At 38.2% G+C, this 27,169-nt stretch overlaps 1 protein-coding gene across 4 annotated transcripts in view; it reads left to right on the top strand.

Annotated features, from left to right (window-relative positions):
* Window positions 1–27,169, top strand: part of carmil2 (capping protein regulator and myosin 1 linker 2) — a 59,529-nt gene that overhangs the window by 21,626 nt on the left and 10,734 nt on the right. For all 4 annotated transcript variants that reach the window (XM_051135315.1, XM_051135313.1, XM_051135314.1 and 1 more), the window contains 13 exons: window positions 420–592; window positions 1,273–1,341; window positions 1,426–1,519; window positions 2,660–2,758; window positions 2,877–3,005; window positions 3,158–3,271; window positions 3,395–3,567; window positions 3,661–3,748; window positions 3,838–3,930; window positions 6,590–6,656; window positions 9,295–9,689; window positions 25,127–25,230; window positions 25,404–26,190. In XM_051135315.1, the coding sequence (XP_050991272.1) occupies window positions 420–592; window positions 1,273–1,341; window positions 1,426–1,519; window positions 2,660–2,758; window positions 2,877–3,005; window positions 3,158–3,271; window positions 3,395–3,567; window positions 3,661–3,748; window positions 3,838–3,930; window positions 6,590–6,656; window positions 9,295–9,689; window positions 25,127–25,230; window positions 25,404–26,190 (2,385 nt within the window). The remainder of the gene's footprint in view (window positions 1–419; window positions 593–1,272; window positions 1,342–1,425; window positions 1,520–2,659; window positions 2,759–2,876; window positions 3,006–3,157; window positions 3,272–3,394; window positions 3,568–3,660; window positions 3,749–3,837; window positions 3,931–6,589; window positions 6,657–9,294; window positions 9,690–25,126; window positions 25,231–25,403; window positions 26,191–27,169) is intronic.

The raw sequence follows: 27,169 nt of genomic DNA on the forward strand, positions 1-27,169 counted from the left end.
ATTCCTCCAGCAAGACTTGAGTTTTAATTACCCAGAATCCCTCTTTATCAAGGCACGCCCTGGCTCAGTAATTACACAAGCAGCTCTGACTCACATATAGGACTCATTAAAACAGATTCTCAACTTTATGTAACTTTATCCACATTAATAGGAGCATTTATGCTCTCCAAAGGATCAGCACTGGCCTTTCATGATCCAGCCTGCTCAGTAGATGCTGTTTCTAAAGCTAATGAGACTCAGACCTTGATAGAAATCTTAATTAGAGTTATAGTCAAAGGTTAATGACTTCATGAAAATGACTCTAAATGAAAGATCAATGGATTTTTATACAACAAATATAGCCCTTCGATAAAATATGATGCATGTGGCTTGGAAAGTGACCTTTTTTATGTTTTTACTTTCTTTTTTACATTTTTTAGCCATTGGAGTCTCTCTCTGTATGTGACTCGAAGTTAAAAACTGGTACCACCATCCTCATCAACAGTCTGGGCAGCAACGCCAGCCTATCCAAGATTGATATCAGCGGAAACTGTATAGGAGACACAGGAGCAAAGATGCTAGCAAAGGCCCTCATGATCAACACCAAGCTAAAGTAATTTTCCACACATAGTGACTTATAGCATTTTTGTCAAGTTAAAAATGTTTCTTGATTATTGTTCCTGTCAGCCAGTCAGAATTTATAGTTAGGTTAATGTTCAGATTATAGTTCACCCAAAAATGAAAATTCTTTCATTAATTACTCACCCTCATGAACCATCGTTCATCTTCAGAACTCAAATTAAGATATTTCTGATGAAATCCAAGAGCTGGTTTTCTGACCCTGCGTAGGCAGCAATGCAGTTACCACATTAAAGGCCCAGAAAGGTAGTAAGGACATCTTTAAAATAGTCCATGTGACATCAGTGGTTCAAACGTAATTTTATGAAGCTATGAGAATTTTTGTGTGCAAAGAAAACAAAAATAACGACATTATTTAACAGTTTCTTCTCTTCCGTGTCAGTCTTTGCCAGTCTTGTTCATACTACCTTTCTGGCTTTGAACATGTCAGTTGCGATGCTGTCTATCCAGGGTCAGAAAGCTCTCGGATTTTATCAAAAATGAAAAGATGAACAGGTCTTACATGTTTGAAACGACATGTAGGCGAGTAATTAATGACAGAATATTCTTTTTTTGGGTGAACTAATTCATCAGTGATGGGGTTAAAATGATGGAATTGACCAAAGTTGCAGCCGCCGTTATTTCTTATGAAGGTTTCGCTTTGTTTTCTGACAGAACACTGGTTTGGGATCGGAACAATGTGACTGCTGGAGGATTAATGGATGTGGCCAATGCCATGGAAAAGTGAGGGTACCCCACAGACATACAGACATTTTTTAAATGACTTATATTTGGTAAAAAACTTTCATATATTGTGTTTTCAAACAGAAACTTGACACTACAGAACATGTCCATTCCAATGAGTGATGTTCTTCAAGCGTACCGAAACACCCCGGAGAAGATGGAAGAGGCTTTACAGAAAGTTAGTTCTTGTTTTCAGAACTGTAGAAAGTTGTTAGAACAGATGATAACACTAGCCCCTTTCACAAAACAAATGCACAAATTCACAAATATGTGACCCTGGGTCACAAAACCAGTCTTAAGCAGCACGGGTATATTGGTAGCTATAGCCAACAATACATTGCATGGGTTAAAATGATAGATTTTTCTTTTATGCCAAAAATCATTATGATATTAAGTAAAGATCATGTTCCATTAAGATATTTAGTAAATTTTCTACCATAAATATATCAAAACTTAATTTTTGATTAGTAATTTGCATCGCTAAGAACTTAATTTGGACAACTTTAAAGGTGATTTTCTCAATATTTTCATTTTTTTTTGCATCCTCAGATTCCAGATTTTCAAATAGTTGTATCTCAGCCAAATATTGTCCTATCCTAACAAACCATGCATCAATTGAAAGCTTATGTATTCAGTTTATAAATCACAATTTCAAAAAATTGACCCTTATGACTGGTTTCATGGTCCAGGGTCACATATGCTGTTCACACAGGCAGTGGCGCTCTGTTTGTTTACCCGTAAGAGACTATTCACACATCAGCACCAAAATACCAGTAAATTCTATGATGTCACTCACTTCATGAGCCAATTTGACAACATTTTTGAAGTGACAAGCATTAAGGGGGTGATCAAAAAGGAGACGCTCATAATAGGATCCAGTTGCAGAGCTGCAGCCCCCATAAATGGAAAATAAGGCTGGGTCTCGAGTGCAACATGCTAAAAAATCTGCAAGACGAAGCGCAATGGTCAAAGATGTCCATCTAGCGCATATTTATGTGGAAAAACCAATAAAAAAGCTACTGAGCTTTGTAAACAGCTCAGAGTAATCACGTTATCTCCATAAAAATGCTTTGATTGGCCAATTTGGACCAAAGCAGACTTTATTCGTCAGCACGTTCTACGTGCTCATACTGGTAATTTTGTTCTGCGTTCACACAGAGCATTTTACCGGTAATTTACTGGTAATGTTACAATTTCTCATACGGGTAAATTGCCAGAATGTCCTATTCACACATGATATATTAGCGGTAAGACTGTATGTATGAAAGGGGCTTTAATGATAATATATAACTGACTCTTTTTGTATGTGTATATGTAGATCCAGACTTTTTTACAGAGGAACAATCAGAGACAGTGTGGAACAGGTGAGGATATGTGTCATCTGCAGCATGGATTGAAGACCACTCGCTCTGAACAGGTTTGTGTGGATGCGTACTTCCTATATAATTATTCCTGCCTGTGATATAGTAGAAGGTAATACTACATACTAAGAGTTAAGATCATTATGAAAAAGTGTTTCTCTCTGTTTCTCTCAGTTAGTTCAGGATCTCTGCAAGAAACTACAAGAAAGTGTGCATCCTTTAACCTGCTATAATATACAAGAGGTGCAGTCGGACATCTTGCTTGCAGAGGAAGCACTTCAACATGCAAAGACGGCCATTAGTGTATGAGATTACACATCTACATGGTTTGCAATATTACAGATGTAAAACCAGATCTATTTATCTATCTATCTATCATATTTTGTAAATTTCCATAACAATGTAATGATGCTCTTAATATACTGTGCTGTTTGACATTTGGCCTTTCCCCTCAGTCTTTTGGAGGACTCTATGAGTTGGGCAGAGCGCCCTCTAGTGGTCACATGCTTAAATGCATTCTCAATGACGCTGCTACAGCCTTGAGGAGTGAGATCACTGAGGAAATCCAGGTGAAGTTTAGTCTTTTTGGGTTTTTCTGTAGTATAGATCGAGAGTTGAGTGTGTTTATTGGTTTAGTGACGTCACTGTAATTTGATGGCAGTACAAATCAGATTTTCTCTTGTGTTGTACAGGAACTGGCAACAGCGATGCTGCAGTCCGCCCAGCTGACCTGCCCCAGAGTCGTCCAGAGGTCGAGTGTCAGCGAGCATCTGGCAGATTGTGTGGCCAAGAAGACCCGTCAGGCTGCACACTTTATTCAAAACACAATGCAAGAGACAGAGAATAGCATCAGAAACAAGCTCAGGTGAGACACACATGCATATCACTACAAACAGTATTAAATACTTGCAAGATTTTTGTTTTTTACTTTGTGCTTCCCTCTCTCACTTTTTCTCAGTGAACTGAAACTCTCCGTCAGTGTCTCTCTGGTGGAAAGCATAATTGATGAAGTTCTTCAGGATTTGTCGGTGGCTCAGGAAAAGCTGGCAAGTGTTTGCATTTGTGAATGTGTATATTGAGCACATGAGAATTGTGTATGTGTGTGTGTGTATAACATGCAACATATATCTCGCAGGACAAGCACATGAGGGAGTTTTCCCAGTCCACCAATATCAAGGCCAGTGTTCCTCAGCTCAGAGTGATGGAGCATGAATTCCCTGTGGATGATGTGAGGACAGAGCATTTCTACTTGAATCTAGCATTCTGATCCACCACTTATTCAGAACTTTACCGTTTTTTTTTTATTTGCACATACAGGTGCATCTCAATAAATTAGAATGTCGCGGAAAAGTTCATTTATTTCAGTAATTCAACTCAAATTGTGAAACTCGTGTATTAAATAAATTCAGTGCACACAGACTGAAGTTTAAGTTTTTGGATCTTTTAATTGTGATGATTTTGGGTCACATTTAACAAAAACCCACCAATTCACTATCTCAACAAATTAGAATATGGTGACATGCCAATCAGCTAATCAACTCAAAACACCTGCAAAGGTTTCCTGAGCCTTCAAAATGGTCTCTCAGTTTGGTTCACTAGGCTACACAATCATGGGGAAGACTGCTGATCTGACAGTTGTCCAGAAGACAATCATTGACACCCTTCACAAGGAGGGTAAGCCCCAAACATTCATTGCCAAAGAAGCTGGCTGTTCACAGAGTGCTGTATCCAAGCATGATAACAGAAAGTTGAGTGGAAGGAAAAAGTGTGGACGAAAAAGATGCACAGCCAACCGAGAGAACCACAGCCTCGAGAGGCTTGTCAAGCAAAATCAATTCAAGAATTTGGGTGAACTTCACAAGGAATGGACTTGGGTCAAGGCATCAAGAGCCACCACACATAGACGTGCCAAGGAATTTGGCTACAGTTGTCGTATTCCTCTTGTTACGCCACTCCTGAACCACAGACAACGTCAGAGGCGTCTTAAGGAGAAGAAGAAACGGACTGTTGCCCAGTGGTCCAAAGTCCTCTTTTCAGATGAGAGCAAGTTTTATATTTCATTTGGAAACCAAGGTCCTAGAGTCTGGAGGAAGGGTGGAGAAGCTCATAGCCCAAGTTGCTTTAAGTCCAGTGTTAAGTTTTCACAGTCTGTGATGATTTGGGGTGCAATGTCATCTGCTGGTGTTGGTCCACTGTGTTTTTTGAAAACCAAAGTCACTGCACCCGTTTACCAAGAAATTTTAGAGCACTTCATGCTTCCTTCTGCTGACCAGCTTTTTAAAGATGCGGATTTTCCAGCAGATTTGGCACCTGCCATTATAAGAACCAAAGACTTAAACTACTTCAGTCTGTGTGCATTGAATTTATTTAATACACGAGTTTTACAATTTGAGTTGAATTACTGAAACAAATGAACTTTTCCACGACATTCTAATTTATTGAGATGCACCTGTACACTACCACTTAAACGTTTGGGGTCAGTAATTTTTTTTTAATAAATGAATGCTTTAATGAAATGAATACTGCATTACATTGTTCAAAAGGGGCAGTGCAGGAAAAAAAATCATATACAGTTGAGGTCAAAAGTTTACATGCACCTTGCAGATTCTGCTAAATGTTAATTATTTCATCAAAATAAGAGGCATCATATAAAATGCATGTTATATTTTATTTAGTACTGACCTGAATAAGATATTTCACATAAAAGACATTACATATAGTCCGCAAGACAAAATAATAGTTGAATTTATAAAAATGACCCTGTTCAAAAGTTCACATGCAGTTGATTCTTAATACCGTGTTGTTACCTGAATGATCCACAGCTGTGTTTTTTTTTTTTAGTGATAGTTGTTCATGAGTCCCTTATTTGTCCAGAACAGTTAAACTGACCACTGTTCTTTTGAAAAATCCTTCAGGTCTCACTTTATTTTTGTTTTTTCAGCATTTTTGTGTTTGAACCCTTTCCAACAATGACTGTATGATTTTGAGATCCACCTTTTCACACTGAGGACAACTAAAGGACTTAGTATTCAAGTATTACAGAAGGTTAAAATTAGGGTGACCACCTGGCAATAGATCTGTTGCAGGACATAGATGTGATTTTGCGGGACAATGCGGGACACGTGTGAAGAAAGTCGTGTCTAAAGGCTGCATCGATTGTTTAAATTGGTTAAAATGAATGGAGAATATCGTGTTTTTTCATGTGCGCTCAACCATTTCCGTCGGTGGTGCTAGATCACTTAATGAGCTCTGCAAATCCTTTGCACGGAAACTATGCTGCAAAAAGAATAAATAAAAAAGCTTTCTTAAAAAGGCAAAAGAATGCATGGACGTTTTATTAATATGATAATTTAAAACCAACAGACTGATGAAAATGCGGGACATTTTCTCAATATGCGAGGTGTGGGACAAGGGGTGAAAATGCTGTACAGTACAACGCAAATCGGGACAGGTGGTCACCCTAGTTCAAACACTCACTGATGCGCCAGAAGGAAACATGATGCATTAAGAGCCAGGGGGTAAAAACTTTTTGAATTTGAAGATCAGGGTAAATTTAACTTAATGATATTTAGGCAAACTAAGAAAACATCTTAATTCTGTTCAAAAGTTTACACCCCTGGATCTTAATGCATAGTTTTTTCCTTATCATACAGTCTTTGTTGGAAAGGGTTCAAATACACAAAAATGCTGAAAAAACAAAGAATTTGTGAGACCTGAAGAATTTTCTGAAGAACAACAGGCAAAACATTTATTTTTCACAGAATTATTGTTGTTGTTGTTGTATAGCCAGAATTTAATTCTAAATTCAAATTGTTTCAGTAATCTAAAGTTTAATAGCGGTCACTTGCAATGCATTTAAGTTTGATTTTCTCTCTACATGTCCACAGTATGTCCCTGTCATCTGGAGGAACAGCTTCCACTCCCGTAGCATCCGTCCCGCCCCTTCCATCAAAAGTAAGTCCGATGTGTCTTGACGCCGACAAGTGCTCCTTGTTCAAGTCTCGCGCTTTGCCATTTGTCTATGCATTTGCACTCCTAAATCACATGTGATTGGATGTAGCATGACTTGAAAGATGATTCGCTGTAACAAGCCCTGACACACACAGCACAGCTGTTAAGGTCAGAGGTCATGTTAAGGTCTATTTAATTATGCAGTCATCAAATTTATCAGAACAAGAGGGGTTAAAGACTCATCATTGCTTTTATCTAAACAAAACCAGCATGATTTTTAGAATCTGTAGATTGTATATGGTTATACAGACCTCATTTAAACACATCCTTTACTGTAGCATGTGTAAACTGATATAATGATAGCCCACTGTGTGTTTAACTTGTGCAAATGTGTGTATGTGATGCAGTAGTCCTATAGAGTATGTGACATCAAAAGCGTGCTTTGTTGTTTGAAGCCCTGTCTGAGAGAGTGGGATCCCCCTCTCATGGGATTTCCCCTCCCTGTCTAATTGGTTGTGTATCTGTTGTGTGTGTGTGTGTGAGTCTGGGACAGCGGGGGGTTTGATTTTAGGAGGTCCCACCCTGTCTCTACTAAATATAATCAGCTGTGTAACACTGCTGGCAGCAGCTAACTGGAGCATAGCCCTGTTACTCTCACACCACTGAGCCCCTCAGACGAGGGAGGGGGCCACCCGCTAACAACCAAGACAAAACCCCTCCCCCGGTCCGCCACCCTTCTCATCCTCTGCTCTTTTGTGTATACCTGTTCTCAAATCTCTGCTCCTATCTTTTCTTTTTTCTGTTCCAGTCATATTTCACCCCAAAATTAATCGGATGAAGAGAAAATTTTATTTTGCTTAGAAAATAAAGCCTGTTATTCAGACACTTTTTATTGTGACATTACTGTACTTATGTAGAAAAACTATTTTTTTCAAATGAAATTAATACTTTGATTAAGGAAGGATTCAATAAATGGATCAAAATAACAATCATGGTGTTATGAAAGATTCTATTTCTAATAATTGCTGTTGTTTTAAACTTTCTATTCATCAAAGAATTCTGAAAAAAAGGTTTTCACAATGGTATGAATCAGCTGTTTAAAACAGCTTAACAGTTTTCAAAATTGATAACAATAAGAATTGATTCATGAGCACCATTTCAGCATATTAAAATGATTTCTGAAGAACCATTAGGAGCAATAGTTACTGCTTAGGTGTAAATTGCATTTTAAAATATTTTATAACTTTATAACTTGTTTAATTGTAAAAACAAAAAAAAACAACAACAAAAAAGAATAATATTTTGCAACATTTCATTATATATACACACACATTGACAGTCAAAAGTTTTTGAACAGTAAGATTTTTAATGTTTTTTAAAGAAATTCTGCTCACCATGCCTGCACTTATTTGATCCAAAGTACAGCAAAACAGTAAAATTCTGAAATATATTCACTATTTAAAAGGACTGTTTTCTATTTGAATATATTTCAGAATATAATTTATACCTGTAATTTCATAGCTGAATTTTAGCATCATTACTCCAGTCAAATGATCCTTTAGAAATCATTCTAATATTCTGATTTGCTGCTTTTGCTTGCATTTATTATTATTATTGTTAAAAATGTACTCAAGTGTTATAAATACTGATAATACATTTCATTTTTTTAAACAGCAAATAGGCATATTAGAATGAAAATTTATCTTTGATCACAGGAATAAATTACAATTTAAAATATATTTTTTAATATATAAAAATCAGTTATTTTAAATAGTAAAAATATTTCACAATATTACTGCTTTTGCTGTATTTTGGATCAAATAAATGTACCCTGAGCAGAAAAGACTTCTTTACAAAAACATTCAAAATCTTACTGTTCAAAAAACTTTTGACTGGTAGTATATGTATATATAGTAGTTCTGTCAAACTGATTAATTGTGATTAATCGCATCCAAATGTAATATATACATGTATATGTATGTAAATATTAATATACACAATGCACACATATATTATGTAAACACAAGCTCTTGCTTTGAATGCGATTAATCACGATTAATCGATTTAAAAGCACTAATATAGACTACCATTTAATAGTAGTTATTTAAATATATGAAAAAAACTACTGTTATTATGATACAGTAAAGATATTACAGTAATGAGAATCACCACTGAGAATAATGAACAACCGGTAAAGTACTATACTGAAAATGTTGCGGGAAAAAGTGCTTCACTGTCATAAAAATAACGTAATTAATAACATAATTGTCTTACATTAGGCTTGATTTCCCATATCTAAAATCTAATTAATGATACTGTATTTTTATTGATATTGGGGTCATTCTGGACATGTTTTTGTGTGATTCCCTGTGATTCCCTATCAGCCCGCATCAATCATGTAGATATTCTGAACCTTCCGTGATGTCCAGCTTTATCTTCCTCTTTTCCTGCCTTTTTCACTGATCTTTCAGCATCCTCTGCTGCATATCTGCATATCCATCGTTCCCTCCTTCTCTCTCGATCTCCATCTATTTCCTCCTGTCTGTGTAGATCCACACATCATACAAGCTTCGGTCTCTCCCCTCCCTAACTATCTCCCTCTGTTGTCCCTTATTTCCTTCCTCCCTCTCCCTCTCTGCAGGTTTGTTAGATGTGGAAGGGGAACAGCAGGCGCGTGCGGCCACACATCCCCAGCAGGAGGTAGAGGAGAGAGGAGGGGGAGGGCCTCAGGTCTCCAGGGTAGGAATGGAGGAGAGGAGGCGGGCCCTGTCGTTGTCATTGGCGACGGGGCTGTCAGTCACCCTGGCAGGCCAGCTGAAGCCAGGAAGCTCCTCCTACTCTGGGAGAGAGGCGGATGCTGCTGCCGCTCCCGCTGCTGCTGCTGCCGCTCTTAGCAACAGAGAGCCCCGGCGCTCGGAGCCTGCACCTCCTCAGCCCCCTATGGACCTGCCCATCGAAGGCCACACACTGAGGCACTACACCCGCTCCAGGCCCAGACCCAACCGCCGGAACAGGCAGCCTCCCAGCAAGCCGCAGGTAAGACGGCAGCACGGCCGCCCGGGAGGGTCGGGAGCTGAGAAGAAAGGAGCAGGGGAAGGGTTTCGAGATGGGGACACTGGTGGTGGAGAAAGAGGGGGAGGGATGCTGCTTTCTCTCGGCACTGCTCAGGTTGCTTCGTCCGCAGCAACCCCGGCTCTCTCTCTCCCACGTCTCCTCTCATTTTTTCCTTATATGCGGCGAGAGAGGGTGCCGCTGTGGTGGGTTGAGATTTTTTGGGTGTGTATCCTCCACTGCCATTTTCAGGCACCGTGAGTGTGTGTGTCGTCGTGTTTGTGAGGCTCAGCTGGGCGGTGTGTGTATGCTGTCAGAAAGGGACACAGTATCTGTCCACTGCTTATGCTTGGTGTGACTGCTGTAGCATCTCAATTATTAATGTTCCCAGATCAAGGAGGGTTTCTCCCTCTCTTTTCCCCCTCGCTTCTGTCACCAGGAATGGAGGATCCCTCCATTCGTGGCATTCCCGGGGTGTGGGATCGAAATCTGTTTCTTCGCCCCTCACTGATTGTGTGTGTAAATGAGATGTAATGTTTAGGACGGTCGCTGTATTTCTCCCGCCGATGCTGCAACGACCGTGTGTGGTTGCACCCGTCCTGTCTTTTCTGTTGAGTCGAGTCTAATCTGAGATATTATATCCTCACTGCGGTCTTCATGACGTGAAAAGAACGGCAGAGGATGTATTTTTCCTCATATCTGTAACACTTGTGCATCCTGTGAATGGTCAATTGGTAAATGGTTGCCATAGTGATGGGCTTTACGGTGTTCTCAATTGTAGTCGCTCACACACACACACACACACACACACACACACACACACACACATGCCTTTACACTATTGTGTGTTTGATGTGCTCCTGTGGCATGTGGCTGTTTATTGATGCTTTCATTGTGAGCTGTGATGTCTGTCTTTGATGCTGTGTGTGATAAGGATGCTGCCCTCACATTGTGATTGTGACAATTCTGTGCAGTTGTCAGGTATTATATAATCACAGGTACGTTGAAAGCTGCTCTGTCAAGTCATAAACATTATTTTTAAGCCTTAATTTCTTTGGCATTAAGTGAATTTAGTTTAACTGCAAAAAATAGCTTTGATGGTACCATGTTAAAATAATGGTATCAGATAATAATACCACAGAATATCATGTTAATATTATGGATTTTGGGTGTGTACCATAACATATATAGGGAAGCGCAGGGCACAGCCTAATACTTTTTGACTTTCTCGGTTTGTGTAAATCCACATGCGGTTTGGAGTATATATTTTTTTATCCACATTGATTTCACACTTGTCTATTACAAATATGTGACTTTGTTTCATAATTACAGTGTATATGTGTTTTGTTATTTACCTCAAAAGAATGGAAGTGAAATGTGACATGCCCTGTACATTGTAACATGTAAGAGGCATGTTGTAACATGACCATAATGACAGCTTAAAATGTTATTTGATATAATGAAAAGAATATACAATATGTGTTTTTTAAGAATTAAAAATAATCTAATTTTGGAGTTTGACAATGAACACATTGCAACCATGCTTGGGACCTGATCACAAGCTATACAGTATAGTTCAAAACACTGTGCGCAAATGAAGAAAAATTCTGGCATTCAGAAAAACGCTCCCCTCCCTTCACACACAGCTCTGATAGAACACAAGACACATATCACATCTGATAGAAAATGAGCCAAAATGCTTGGCATTTCTTGAAATAATAATTTCTAAACATCAAACATTGATTGTCAGTCTTTATTCACTTGTTTCTTGTGGTTTCTCGTTGTTTCTCGTCTCTGTTGTGTACAAACACCTGACAGACGTCTGTAAGATGTCAGTTTTAAATACATTCTAAATCATAAACATCTTAAAGACATCTAATAGATGTCTAATTGACATCTGTTAGGAAACGTCCTATAGACGTATTGCAGATGAGCAAACAGTCTAAAAAATACGTCTTGCAGATGTAAATGCAGACATCAGATAGACATCTCCAAGATGTACTTGTGCTATCAGGGTTACAACATTCCCCATCTGTGTGACTGGATTTTAAAACTGCTTAGTGTTTCCTGCTAGTTAAGAAAGTATTAAATAAACTGCCTACCGTGATAGCATCAGTAAATCTTGGAGACGTCTATTTGACGTCTGCATTTACATCTGCAAGACGTTTTTTTTAGATCGTTTGCTCATCTGCAGTACGTCTGTAGGACGTTTCCTATCTGAGGTTAAATAGACATCTATTAGATGTCTTTAAGATGTTTATGATTTAAAATGTATTTAAAACTGACATCTTACAGACGTCTGTCAGATGTTTGTCCACAGCAGATGTTTTCCAGATCAAGTGATCTTTAACAGACATCTTGCAGACATATGTGTGCTATCTGGGTAAATGGATAAATAACAGATTGGAGATTAAAATAGTAGCAGATTTGTTTCCCACTAAAAACTGAGATGAAAAATTTACTTCAGCCAGAAATTTACCTTTACCATGGTAAAATAAATATTCAGCAATATCTGCAAAGGATTTTTGAATTTTGGCACACTTTTTTCTCTATATAGTGTTGATATGGCAACTAGTAAATACCGCAAATTTGATTATGCTAGCATGTAAATATTTAAACCATGTGTGTTACAACTAACCCCATGCTCATCTATGCACTACCACTCAAAAATTTGTGGTCAGAAAGCTTTTTTTGAAAATACTTTAAATTAGGAAACACATTTTCACTATTAATTAGTTGCGTATTAGCATGCGTATTACTAGCATTTATTTAAAACAGAAATCTTTTAAAACATTATAAATGTCTTCACTGTCACTTTTGATCAATGTAATGCATCTATGCTAAATAAAAATATAATACTGTTATGAAAAAAAAAGAAGAAAAAAGGATCAGTCTTTAATTAATTAAAACATATATTTATCAGTAATTACTAACCAATAATTGGTCACAAACAACAATATATGAAAACAAGTTTTCACAACAAAACCCGCCCAATTACTACTCAAAACTAGCCCAATTGCGTTTTGACGGGGGTCCACAGGTAAAAATTGCATTCCGGGGGTTAAAATACACGTTTTTTGGGTTGCTTCAAAGTGAAAGTTGAAAGTTACGCTGTCATTGTTTGTGTATACATTTGGGCGATGTTATGCAAATCTTCCCACACCGTGACGTAGACGTGGGGCCCGTGTTTGAATGGGCCATTTTAGGAAGGCGTGGCTGAGTCTTAACTTTTACAAAGAATATCTCTTTGGGTTTGAGACTTTAATCTTTGCAACTTTACAGATCTTATATATGCACAAACAGCTTGTAACACTCAAAAGACAAAGGAAAACATAAATCACATCATATGACCCCTTTAGAAGGTAAATATTTGCTAAATATAAATATTAACTAAAAAATGGACTGACCACAAACCAAAAAATACTATGGTAGTGGTGTATTGTGATATCATTTATGATTACTCTATTAATTTACCATAGTACTTCAAAGCATGCCAGAGAATAAATGGTAATTCTGTCATAGATGGGTCACAAAAACCCTGAAAATGTCATAGTACTGTGATACCATGTACATATTATTACCACTTTTATTACCCCTACTAGTACTCCAAAATATGTAAAAAAAAAAAAAAAAAATACCATGGTAGTGTCCAGAAAAATAACAGAATACCATGGTACTGTACTGTAATTTAATGTATGATCGCTATATTTATAATGGTACATAAAAGTTTGTTTAAAAATACCACAATATAGTAGTGTCCACAAAAAACATGATACCATCTCAATGTACTATAAGATCCCAATGTATGTCAAAACATACTGTGGTATTACTGTTACAGTAGCGTCCACAAAATGTATGGTAATACCATGGTTCTGTAATACCATTTGAATATGATTACAACCCTTATATATCATAGTATCCTAACGTATGTTAAAAGAAAATACCATGGTATTACTGTTATGGTAGTGTCCACAAAAACCATGATGATTCCATAGTACTTTGATAATATGTGTAAGCATTACCACATTTATTTACCATAGTATCTGAAATTTTGTGAAAAAATACCATGGTATTACTGTTATGGTAGTGTCCACATAAATCACAGTAATATCATAGTACTCCCTTCTAAAAAAAAAAAAGTATTATTTTTAAATACATTACATTATTTTTGTATTAAGTATAGTTCAAATCTATTAACATATTTACTGACATATCGCTTAAGACTTACTGATATAAAAAATATAATTCAACTTTATTTAAAGTATCACTTGTGCACAATGCACATTTCTTAATATTAAGCCTAAAATGTGTTTTAATGTCACTATTGATAAGGATTTTATGATCTTTAAATAATATTAGTATTTAAATGCAAGATATTTAAAGTGCACCTAAAGTGTCCTTGCACTTTAGCACAATCAAATATACTTAAGTATTTCTTTAGTTGGATTTCAACACTACTTCTGCACAATTAAAGTGCATCAAGTAGAAAATCAGTTGTTCAGATTTAGCAGATTTAGGTATACCAGTTTAGTTTACCAAAAGTACAATTGCAAGGTATTTTTTATTAAGTACTTAAATATGTACATGTAGTTGTAGTTTAATTAGCATAAAATAGATGTGTTTCAAATAGATTTTAGTGTACTTATTTTTTACTAGGGCTGTGGTGCCATGAACATTTGATTACCACCTTCATTTGCCATAGTATCCTAAGTTATGTCCGAACAAACATGACATCTAAATAGTGTCCATATAATAACAATACAATGGTCCTATACAGTGAAATGAGCCTTATCATATTCATTCACCATTGTGCTCCAGAGTGTGTCTAGGAATACCATAGTAGTACCATCATGGTATTATCATTGTACTTGCTGTGTAAAATTGTGTCTGCTTGCATTAGCTTTTAGTGCAGTTAGTATGCGTGGTTGGTAAATTATAGGATGATCTATATTGTGTAGTAGACATACTATACTATTATATGATGTCATCGTCCATGTATGAGACCTGTAGCTGTTTCTGCGTTGTCATGGCGACCGGTGTGCGTGAGTGTAATGCTGAATGTTGTCATGTCTACCTGTTGGTGAGTTCCAGTCACTATGGACAGTTATTAAAGTGTGTATCCTCACACAGTTACACTGATACAAATAGTGTGTATGTGATAGTATAATTGTGAGTGGATTTCTGTGATTAACCCAGTGTTAATGTGTAGTTTTAGTCTGGTGTTATACTTGTTAACGCTGTATATTTGTGTGTGTGTGAGGTCATTGTGCAGGCAGCTTTTTGCAGAACAGACACTCTCTGGAGAGTTTGGCGCCAGTGTTATCGCAGACATGAGCACGGAGGGATGAAAACACCCCTGTCATTTCCTCTGATCACCTGAATGAGTATGTGTGTTATATGTTTATTCCTGTCAGCGTGATCTGTTGGCGAGGGTGCGTGTCCATATTGTGTGACCGTCATACTCCTTGGCTGGTGAAAATCCAATGACAGGTGGTGCCTCAGGGAGAAGCTCGTGTGACTGGAGAAGAGATGATGCTCTGATGGTCCAGTATATGTGTGTGTGTGTTTTTTTTCCTGTATGTCCCCGCAGGGCTGTCAGCAGTGTGGGACAGCCGGGTCTTGTGATGAGGGGTGCCACTATATTACAGCCTACTCATTGGTCTCAATGAAAGCCGACCCATCCAGAAAGATTGTGTTCGGGCTCTGTGAGATTTAGTGTTGTCCCTGTATCCCTGTTAAAATTCTCTCTGCTCCTGCATTTTTGATGGCTGCATAAGCATTTCTTTTATTACCTCTCCTCTCCACAATATTACACACACAGAGCTTTATTACAGAACGATGCTCACCACTTCCAATCTAGAGTGACCAGTGTATTCCACAATTTGACAACCTGCCTCAGAATAGTTCAGTAATTAATCAAGCTACACTAGAATTTCTATGTAGCTGTTTCTGAAGGAATCTCTAAGACATTTTCCACAAATACAGTACACTTTGTAGTGGCCGTTTGGTACTGTGATTTTTAAACATTAAACGTTAATATCCCATGTGAAAAACTATTATTTAACATAAAAGTAACCTACAGTGAAAAGTAGCTTATTTTAAACACATCAAATGTCTGTATCCTACCTAAAATGGTGTTTTTATTTTATTTTATTTTTTATTTTTTTTTTTGTTTGAACCTGCCTCGACCCCATCTACATAGTAATACTGTCATGGAGGGACCACAAACTATTAAATTAACTATTTAAATTACAACCATTATAATTTCATACTGTCCTAAAAAAACTAAAATTGTTTTATTGAATAGATATTTAATTAATTGTAGTAAATCCAGGAGAGAGATCTGACAAAGAGGCGTAAGGTCAGGGCAGGCAGCAAAGAATCAAAACACAGAAACAGTCCAAGAGCAAAAAAAACATGTAGGCGAGGAAAGAAAACAAGGGAACATGGAAACTAGAAACACGCTAACAATCATTTGTCTGAGTGCCATTCTTATAGTGTGTGATTGATGAGGTGATGAGAGACAGGTGGTTGTGGTTGATGAGTGTTAATGAGTCCAGGCAAAGGATTATGGGAAATTACGTTTTTGATGGAGTGCCCTCTAGCGAAGCTCCCAGGCACTTCAGCTAGAGATTGTGACAGAGCCCCCCACCAAGGAGCAGCTTCCAGATGCTCCAAACAGAATAGACTAAACTCCGGGAGGGAGGTGGAATGGAGGCGGAACAGGGGGAGGGAAGGTGGGCCAGGTCCAAGTGGAGGAACAAAAAACTGAGGCAGAGCTGGTGGAGCAGAGAACCAGAGAGAAACCGGCGGAGCAGGGAGCCACCACGCTGGAGCAGGCGGAACTGAAGACCACCAGGCCAGAACAGGTGAAGCCAAAAACCACCAGGGTGGAACAGGCGGAGCAGACGAGCACCACAGCAGATAAGACGGGGACGAAGACCTCCATGGTGGAGCAGAAGACCACCAGAGCAGGGCAGAAGACCTCCACAGCAGAGCAGAAGACCACCAGAGCAAGACAAAAGACTTCCATGGCGGAGCAGACGGAGCAAAAGATCCCCATGGCGGAGCAGACGGCTCCAGGGGATCTGAAACATGAAGCACAGACAGAGCATGTATGGCCTCAAGGACCGAGGTAAGAAACTCACACAGTTCTGCGTTAGTCTCCTTGGTTGTGACAGACATGGCAGAGGATTCATGAATGGCATCAATAGTATTAACTGGACTGAAGCAGCAGAGACAGACAGCTCAAAATCAGACACAGTAGGAAGAACCGAGTGGGGAGAGAGTTCATAATTAGACTCATGGACTGAAACTGGTAAGACAGATAGTTCAGTTTCAGATCCAACAGCAGCATTTAAACAGATAGACAGTTCAAAACTGGGTGCATGTGCAGAGATTGGATGTACTGACTGAAACTGGACTGATAGATTATATTATATAATATTTCAGAACCAAAATCAGTAACTGAAACTGGACAGGCAGACAATTCACACTCTGGCTTATTATTAGACAGACAGTTCACAATTAGCCTCCTCAGCCAGTTCAGAGCAGGGCAAAAGTTCAGAAATAGTCTCTGTAGCCGACAGTCAGAGAGTTCGTAGAAAGTCTCCTTGACCTTAACAGGACATTCATAGACTTCACAGACAACCTCTGTGGCCGGGTTGGGACAGGACAATAGCTCATAATTGGCCTCCTTGGACATGACAGGGTAATCAGAGAGCTCGGGATCGGTTTTATTGGCTGTAGCAGGGCAAACAGAGAGTTCAGAAAAGGCCTCCTTGGCCATAAAGGGACAGACAGAGTGTTCACCGACATCCTCCATTGCCATGACAGAGCAAACAGAGCATTCGTAAGTGGGCACCCCCATCTTAAGGAAATGGACAACACTGCCACCTCTGGAGGTTCTGCAGTGAATGCTGCCACCTCTGGAGATTCTGCAGAATGAAGAATTGACCTCAGAGATCTGGGTGCAACAGACAAGACATGACAATACTCTGGATGACCAGCTGTGACGTGACGAGACTCTAGAAGATCAGCTGAGACGTGACGAGGCTCTAGAAGATCAGCTCAGATGTGACAAGGCTCTGGAACGGAGGTTGCTACGGGAGAATTGCTCTCCTCTACGATTCCCATGGTAAAAGGAGAGCCACTTATTTGCAGTGCAATGTCATTGTAATGTTCCTAAGTCCAATTAGGCTCATAAAGTGGCATAAGGGAGCTTAATGGCTCAGAAAGACCTCCACGGAAAAATATCATTAAACATAAATTGTCAATCGAAGTCAAGTTTGCCAGTTCAATAAAGTCAGTAACAGTCCTCAACAGGCTGCTCACCTTGATGGAGACACATTATCTGGACTGCTGGATCCAAGTTGTGTCTGGATAACTCCACAAAAACTGCTGGATCTAGGTGTGGCTGATGATCCTGTTATGTTTGGAGCAAGACAACAGAGTTGAGGATCCAAATGCAGTTTTATTATAAGAGCATGGTCAGACAGGCAGGGTCAATCACCAACAAACAGTAACATCCAAGAATAGTCCAAGAGAGTAATCCAACAAACAGGCATAAGGTCAGGGCGGGCAGCAAAGATTCAAAGCACAGAAACAGTCCAAGAACAAAAAAACACATAGGCAAGGAAAGAAAACAAGGGAACGTGGAAACTAGAAAAGTGCTACAGGCTAACAATCATCAGCGATGTGTTTTTGTTTGAGTGCCATTCTTATAGTGTGTGATTGATGAGGTGATATAATTATAATATTATATATTATAAAATGTGACCCTGGACCACAAAACCAGTCTTAAGTAGCACAGGTATATTTGTAGCAATAGCAACAATGCATTGTGTGGGTCAAAATTATAGATTTTTCTTTTAATGCCAAAAATCATTAGGATATTAAGTAAAGATCATGTTCCATGAAGATATTTTGCAAAATTTCCTACTGTGAATATATCAAAAGTAAATTTTTGATCAGTAATATGCATTGCTAATAACTTTTTCTTTGAACAACTTTTAAGGCAAATTTCTCAGTATTTTGATTTTTTTTGCACCCTCAGACTCCAGATTTTCAAATAGTTGTATCTCAGTCCTATCCTAACAAACCATACATTAATGGACAGCTTATAAATTTAGCTTTCAGATGATATATAAATCTCAGTTTCAAAAAATTGACCCTTATGACTGGTCACATATTATAATACATACTATAATATGTAATATTTTAATTATCCGATTACTTGTTTAATCGTCAGAATAATCAACCTATTACTTGATTACCAAAATAATTATTAGTGACAGCCCTAGTTTATTGCTAGAAAATTACAAAACACAGTATAGTTTAAATTTGATTTATTTGAACTGTTGCAAGACCAAAATTTAGCAAACAAAAAAAGGGTTATAAAACCTTGTTAATCATACCTTCAACAAATAATTCATCATTAGGAGGTGCTTGTGGCCTTCAGAGAACCTGTCAACCTCAGGAGGACAAAGAAAAATTTTTATATGAGCTGTTTATATTCATTTTATATGAGGTTTGCAACCTGAGGTTGATGTTTAGCATTTTTCTAAGGTTAAGCACCACCTTTCACTGACCATTTGCTAAGATCTCAGGTCCTATTTTGTAGCGTATTTGTGGAAAGTATTGGATTTAATCGCTTTGAGATACATTACTCCCTACCATAGAGCTTGAAGCTTTCCTACCAGAGACGCTTAGACAGAAGCCCGTGGAATTCTGGGATCACTGTCTCAACCTGACACCTTTAGACAGGCCTGTTCCATCTCACATCCTAATGCTGGTTTCATTTCACAGTCTAACAGAGAGGTAAAGATTGCAGAATTCATTGCGTCTCTCTGTATCTCTTATTTCCACTGAAATTTAAACACTAACCATCAACAAAAATCTGACACGGTGTACATAAAGTCATGAGTTATGACATGTGAGTCGGACTGATCTTTGATCAGTGTGTCAGCTTCCTACAGCTACACTGATATGGGAACAGTGTCTTTAGACCCAGATATGTAACCCGTCAGGTATTAACATTATTTGGTTCCTATAACTAGAGGAATGAATTATATGTAACAGCCTATTTATGAAACAAATGCACCATTAGTGATAAAATCATTCATTCTTGGCTGTATGTGGAAAATATGAACCGTGGACATCTTGTTTTCACATTGACAAACCCAGCAGGCCATATGACCCACACAAAAGCTTTGTTTTCCATTATTGATATATAATTAAGCATGAGCTGTATGGTCGCACTGCTCATGCAGTGTGTTTTTTAGGAGAATGTGATTGTGTTATTAAGATGTGTGGGAAACACCTCTCCCTGTGCCGCCTCACACAACGTGGCGCCTGCTCTCCTCCTCTTTTTGAAGATGGAGTGATGAGTGCTTTGCCTTCTGATTGGCCGAGAGGTGCTAAATGATTTATAATCCATTTCTCATGCGGTGTGCGGAGCCTCATTTGCATATGGTTGCTATAGCTCTGCAGTGGTCTCTCTCTCCTTGTCTCTTTCTCTCTCGCCATATTTCTTTCTTTCTCGTCCTGCAGTACCCAAACTGCCCGAAGGCCTCGCAGTCTGTGCAGCAGCAGGAAACAGGCAAAACACACAGACTGGGCACCCTGTGCTTTTGTGTGTGTATAGTGTTTGTAAGCTACCGATCTGGCGCAGTTGACAAGTCAACATGGAATCAACACTGACCCAATTTGCTTTCTTAATACACATGGCCGTATAAATGGTCTGTCGTGTAATTATTAATCTATGCATATTATTGAAAAAATTCAGAAATGTTAAAATAAACAATTTAGTTTTTTCGTAATCATATAAATTGTGACGAAATTTAAAGAAAAAAATCAAAACGTTAATTGCTTTTATCTTCCAATTTGATCTTTTCCTCAGAGTTTACATCTCACAATAAATTTTTGTTTCCGTCATTTAAAAAAATTAAAAAAATAATTGTGACTCTCTATCTCACAATTTTTACTTTTCTCTCACAGTTGCGAGTTCATATCTTACAATATGTTTATACAGTTGCAATTCTAAGTTTATATGTGAGAATTGCAAGAAAAAAGATATAAACTCAGAATTGCAACCAGTACTCATAATTATATATATTATAGTACTATTATTTATAGGCTACCAGTCAAACGTTTTTGAACATTAAGATTTTTAGTGTTTTTAAAGAAGTCTCTTCTGCTCACCAAGCCTGCATTTATTTGATCTAAAGTATAGCAAAAACAGTAAAATTGAAATATTTTCACTATTTAAAATAACTGTTTTCTATTTGAATATATTTTAAAATGTAATTTATTCCTATGATTTCGAAGCTGAATTTTTAGCATTATTACTCCAGTCACATGATCCTTCAGAAATAATTTTAATATTCTGATTTGCTGCTCAAAAACATTTATTATTATTGTGTTGAGTGGACAGCTGAGTAAAATTTTTTTTTAGCTTTCTTTGATGAATAGAAAGTTCAGACAAACAGTTTTTTTCTGAAATACAAATCTTTTGTAACATTATAAATGTCTTTATCATCACTTTCGATCCATTTAAATCACCCTTGCTAAATAGAAGTGTTAATTTCTATAATATCTTTCCCAAACAAATAAAATAAAATAAATAAATTATACTAAATCCAAGCTTTTGAATGGTATAGTGTAAAATGTTACAAAAGCATTTTATTTCAGATAAAAGCTGATCTTTGGATCTTTCTATTCATCAAAGAATCCTGAAAAAAATTACTTAATTGTTTTAAAGATGGATAATAATAATAATAATAATTAAAAGTGTTTCTTGAACAGCAAATCAGCATATTAAAATGATTACTGGAGGATCATGTGACACTGAAGACTGGAGTAATGATACTGAAAATTTAGCTTTGATCACAGGAATAAATTGCATTTTAAAAATATATTCAAATAGAAAGCAGTTGTTTTAAATAGTAAAACTGCTTTTGCTTTAATTTGACTTATTTTTCAAAAACTTTTGACTGTAGCACATAATATGATAATATAAAATATAATATAATGTATTATACAGCTCAAAGGACTTTTATATATTTGATGCGATTTTTTTAACCCCTAATCCCCTTTCACACTCTAAATGGATCCTGCTCCAGATTCTGTTCTGATATTTACATTAAGATCTATTAATCCTAATACAACCCTGTTTTTCTGAAGCCTTTGTGGAAATGATCAGCAATGCGATTTCATCTTACAGGCAACATATTGTTAGGGTAAAAGATTAATGATTGCCATCACGAAAATCATTTTGCTCATTTATCACTATCACAGGCTGGTGTAATGTCATTAAAACTCAGTGTTTAAGAATGATCAGGATCGGCGAATTTTACAACAGACTACCACCATATCTAAAGCTATTGTGTTATTACTGTGGCTACATGACAGATACACCAGTCACCACTGATGAGCACTCATCCTCTCATGCAAGTGTGTGTGTGTTTGTGATTGGGCTGTATCTGAGGGGTGTAATTATATTAGGTAGTGGGGGGGAACAGACAATAGAGATTGAGGCAGGGTTTGGCTCTCTCTTGGGACATATAGCCAGATCTGCTTGAAAATAAATTCATGGCAGACAGAAAACCTTCTAACTGTGTTAAATGTGTATAAATGTGAGCAGAAAAAAACACTAGTATATACATAAGCTCAGGAGTGCTCACCATATAAACTTACACAATACTGTTAACATTTTTACACAACATTTCTGTCAACCTTAACCCTAAACCAAACCTAAAATCAAAGGCCACTGAATGGTTGATAGGCATGTTGTTATAAAAGTAGTCTCACAGAGCCAGACTTTTGACTATTGCTATAAAGTCTGGTCCATTCTAGTCTCAGCTTTAGACGTTACGCCCACAGCCCATTGACTGAACGTCTGATGCATACAGCACACAAAAGTGGAAACGCATCAGGAGTTTCAAAGTCGTCATCGGATTGGTTAAATATGCAGGATTTCTGGGAGACGGGTGTGTCGTGTTCTTTAACGTTACGCCTGGAAACAAAGATGCCGTTATGCCAGACCCCCTCAATGAAGAATAAAGACGTCATGTTTACAGCTGTGACGACGAGCTCTTATAAGGATCAACTAAATGCTGGATTATCAAAAGTATGTGAAATATTGCAGAATCTTTAAAATACGTTCAAGAGTTTTACATGCTCGTCTGTTATTGTTAGGACGTTTCCACGCCCCTAAACATGACATAGCACAAAATGAAACATGATTGGTGGCTTTACCTGTCACTCATATGGGCTCTTGGGTGGGTCGTTAAAAGCAGCCAAGGTTCCCGTCAGTCCGAAGGTCTGGCTATGTGAGACTAGGTCCATTCTTTCCGCAGTTTATTCTGGCTAAAGGCCTTTTCACATCAACACAAATGTTCGACATGAACTCGGTTTGATTTTCAAATGCAGTTTGTCTTTTTAGGCCAGAGTGTAAATAAATGAAAATGCAGATTCATTTTCTGACAATAGATGATGCTTTTAGAAAAGCAGAAATACCCCAGTTACTCTGGGACTCAAAGCACTACTTAACTTTGCATTTCTGACACCCACTTGTCACTGAGATAAAAGCAGATCAGTTCATATTTTTCTATTCGCCATTTCCAGGTTCTTCCTCTGCTTTTCACTGTTGTTTAAAATACTTAACAAAAAATTACTGTAAGCATCACCAGGTTGTGGTTTTATGTAACAGCTAAGGCTCTGGACGTGATCAATCCTATTGATTGGTTGGTTTTCTTTGCAGTATGAAGAAAAAGAGATCAGAACAAATCTCTGTAAAAAAAAATCCATTGCATTAATAGTATGTGAATATTCGTGACGGTCTGAACAGATGCAGTAATAGGCGTTTATTCAAATTAAACTTATCACTATGAAGGCAGCAATTCAAGTGTTTTGTGTCGACACGCCCCATGGAAGAGAGGGGAGGGGAGGGCAGTAGCTCATTATTATTTAAAGTGACATGCACCAAAATGAGTCACTGTGAAAAGAGCTGTTTTTGATAAGGTAAAAAGGGTGTTGTTTTACACGACCACAAGGAACCACAGAGATTTTTTTTTTTTTTTTTTTTTGCATTTATTCAGATAGGAAAGCATGTAGACAGGAAGCAAAGTGGAAGAGAGAGGGAGCCCCCTTTAAATTTTGTTAGATGAAATATTTCATTTTTCCTCAGAAGCATTCTTAATGCTAACCCAGTACATTGTAGACACCATTTTATTTGACTGCAAACTGACAAGGCACCTCATATTCTGTGCACCCCATACTTTTGGAAGTTGGCTAGCTCTTAGGCAGTCTGAACACTTCCTGAACAACAATTTACAGATAATTTACTCACCCCATTGTCATCCACAATGTTCATGTCTTTCTTTCTTTAGTCGTAAAGAAATTATGTTTTTTTGAGGACAACATTTCAGCATTTTTCCCCATATAATGGACTGATATGGTCCCCCGATTTTGAACTTCCAAAATGCAGTTTAAATACAGCTTCAAACGATCCCAAATGCGGTTGTAAACTGTCCCAGCCAAGGAAGAAGGGTCTTATCTAGCGAAATGATCGGTTATTTAGATGAAAAAATACAATTTAAATACTTTTTATTCTCAAACGCTCGTCTTGCCTTGCTTTCCTTGAACTGTGTATTGTGCTTCAAGACAGTTAGGGTATGTCGAAAAACTCTGACCGTATTTTCTCCCTCAACTTCAAAAATCATTTCAAAATCATCCTACATTGCTGCAGAAGTCCCGACCCAGTCTTTGCAAAGTGAACATGCAAAAAAGATCAAACACCCTCAACAAAAAAGGTAAAACAGTGATATAGGACGATTGTGAAGTTGAGGGAGAACATGAGATGGGAGTTTTTCGACATACCCTAACTGTCATGAACCGGAACAAAAACAGTCCAGGCAGAGCAAGACAAGAAGAGCGTTTGACATTAAAAAGTATAGAAATTGTATTATTTTTATGAAAATAACTGATCATTACACTAGATAAGACCCTTCTTCCTCAGCTGGGATCTTTTACAACCGCATTTGGGATCGTTTGAAGCTGCATTTAAACTGCATTTTGGAAGTTCAAAATCAGGCACCATATCAGTCCATTATATGGGGAAAAATGCTGAAATATTTTCCTCCAAAAAACATAATTTCTTTACAACTGAATAAAGAAAGACATGAACATCGTGGATGACAAGGGGGTGAGTAAATTATTTGTTGTTCTGGAAGTGGAGTTCTTCTTTAAAGCTTGTTTTTACAAGTTTTGTCTGCAATGTGCATTAGATGATCAGTGAATGGATCTCGTGATCAAGGGTCGTGTTAATATTTTCATTCCTTTACGAGTTTTTCAAGTTCAGATGAAACATTTGGTAGATTTGAATTGGGTGAATGACCTTGTGTTTGTTTGTATGTGTGCAGGAGCAGGCAGCTGAGAGCGAGAATGAGGCCAATGAGAACATGGGGAGGGTTGATGAAGGTGTAGAAGAGTTCTTCACCAAAAAAATCATCCCTGATGACCCCCTGTGAGTACACAACACTTACAAGTACACTCATATATGCAGATCAATGTTAATGAACAGATATCTAACTGGAATTAATCACAGCATATGACTAAATCATGATCTCTAACAAAGCAATATCCTTACCGGTTGTCAAAAGACATTTCCCATCATGCCTCTCCTCTCCTCGTGTTCAGAAAGCACCAGAGGGAGGAGCCCCTCATTAAAGCACAACCTGCAGAGCCCACGTCTGTCACAACTGCCCCTCCTACCACCTCCACTACAACCCCCATCCCCACCACAGCCCCTTCCAAAAACATTAAGAAGAAATTTGGTGACTTTTTCGCCTTTAAGAAAGTCCGAGCAGGTCGAGGGGCCAAGGGCGACGGCGTTCCTGAGGGCAAGGCCAAAAAGACTTCCATAGCAGATCTTATCCGTCCACTCCGGGAGGCGGCACGTGCAGAAAAAGAGCGAGAAAAGGAAAGGGAAAGAGAAAAGGAGAAGGAGCGAGAGAAGGACAAAGAAAAGGAGAGGGACAAAGAGAAACTGGATGAGGAAAATGTAGTCAAGGCAGCCACAACCACGGCCACCACCACCACCATCCTCACCATCACAGATTCCACAACAACTGCACCAGTTATTGAGGACAAAATGTCACCCAGAGCTCCTTCACCTGCCCCCACACCTGTACTGACCCCACCTGCATCCACTCCCACACCTCCCGCCTCCTCCCCGAGCAAAACCGAAGAGGTCCCAGCACTGTCCCCTGCTGCACCTCCCACTCCCACCAAAACCCCCAGCCCAGTCCCAGTTGTGTCACCCTCAGAGCGGGAGAAGAGCCGGACCTTGGAGAAGAGCCGCACCCCAGATGGAGAACGGAGGCCCAAACCCATCCGTCGCTCTCTCAGAGAGGGCAAATCGCAGTCCCTCATCCTGCTCTCAGACGTCTTGCCAGAGCAGGACGGCACAGCCACGCAAGCTAAGGTAAGTGAGCAGTGGCTCTGAGTGGGTTAAACTAGAGTATATTGGCTAGCCCAATCAATTTGGTTATTTATAGATTATATAGTAGGTTAATTGGCTGATTAAGAGAAATCCAAAACCTTAATGGATTAGTTCACTTCCAGAAAGAAAATTTTCTGGTAATTTACTAACCCCCATGTCATCCAAGATGTTCATGTCTTTCTGTTTTCAGTTGCAAAGAAAGGTTTTTGAGAAAAATATTCCAGGATTTTTCTCCATATAGTGGACTTCAATGGTGGCTAGTGGGTTGAAGCTCCAAAATGCAGTTCCAGTGCAGCTCTACATGATCCCAGCTGAGAAATAACACTTTGTTCTAACTACACTCGATGCAACAAGCTTGCAGCGACAAGCAATTTAGCCGTCTACACCAGATGTGACGCGACAGCGTGATGTAACAGAATCACTGAAGTATCACAGCCATTCAGAAGCATAGAACCACACTCCCAATGAAATGGACAAGCTTATAATCAAATTCGTAAATATTAAACCTTTTTAACATTGTTAAAACTACATACTGAGTGACTGATACCATCTTTGTCATAGAAAACGCTTGTTGGTTCGCATTGAGTTCACAGTTCTAACGTACATCTTTGCTTTCATTTATTTTCAAGATCTGAGGTAGATTATCTGTTGTTGCTTTCAGTATGACTATAAATGTCACGCAGTATGAAATTAATACTCACATTTGATACTTTTAATGTTAAATAAAGCACATAATCAGTACCTCAGATTATAATTGTCTTAGTTTGTATGTTGTTCCAGCTGTGACATCGTGTTTAAATTAGAAATTTTGCATGTCGCTGTATGGGCTAGTCAGGACAAAAACTCTGATTAACATGGAAAAGATACCTTTTATCGTGTTGTGGCATCACATATAGTAACGACATGGTGTAAGGGTCTTATCTACTGAAATGACCGGTAAATTTCTAAAAAACAAAAAAAA

This window comes from Labeo rohita, chromosome 18 (assembly GCF_022985175.1).
Source record: "Labeo rohita strain BAU-BD-2019 chromosome 18, IGBB_LRoh.1.0, whole genome shotgun sequence".
NCBI lineage: Eukaryota > Metazoa > Chordata > Actinopteri > Cypriniformes > Cyprinidae > Labeo > Labeo rohita.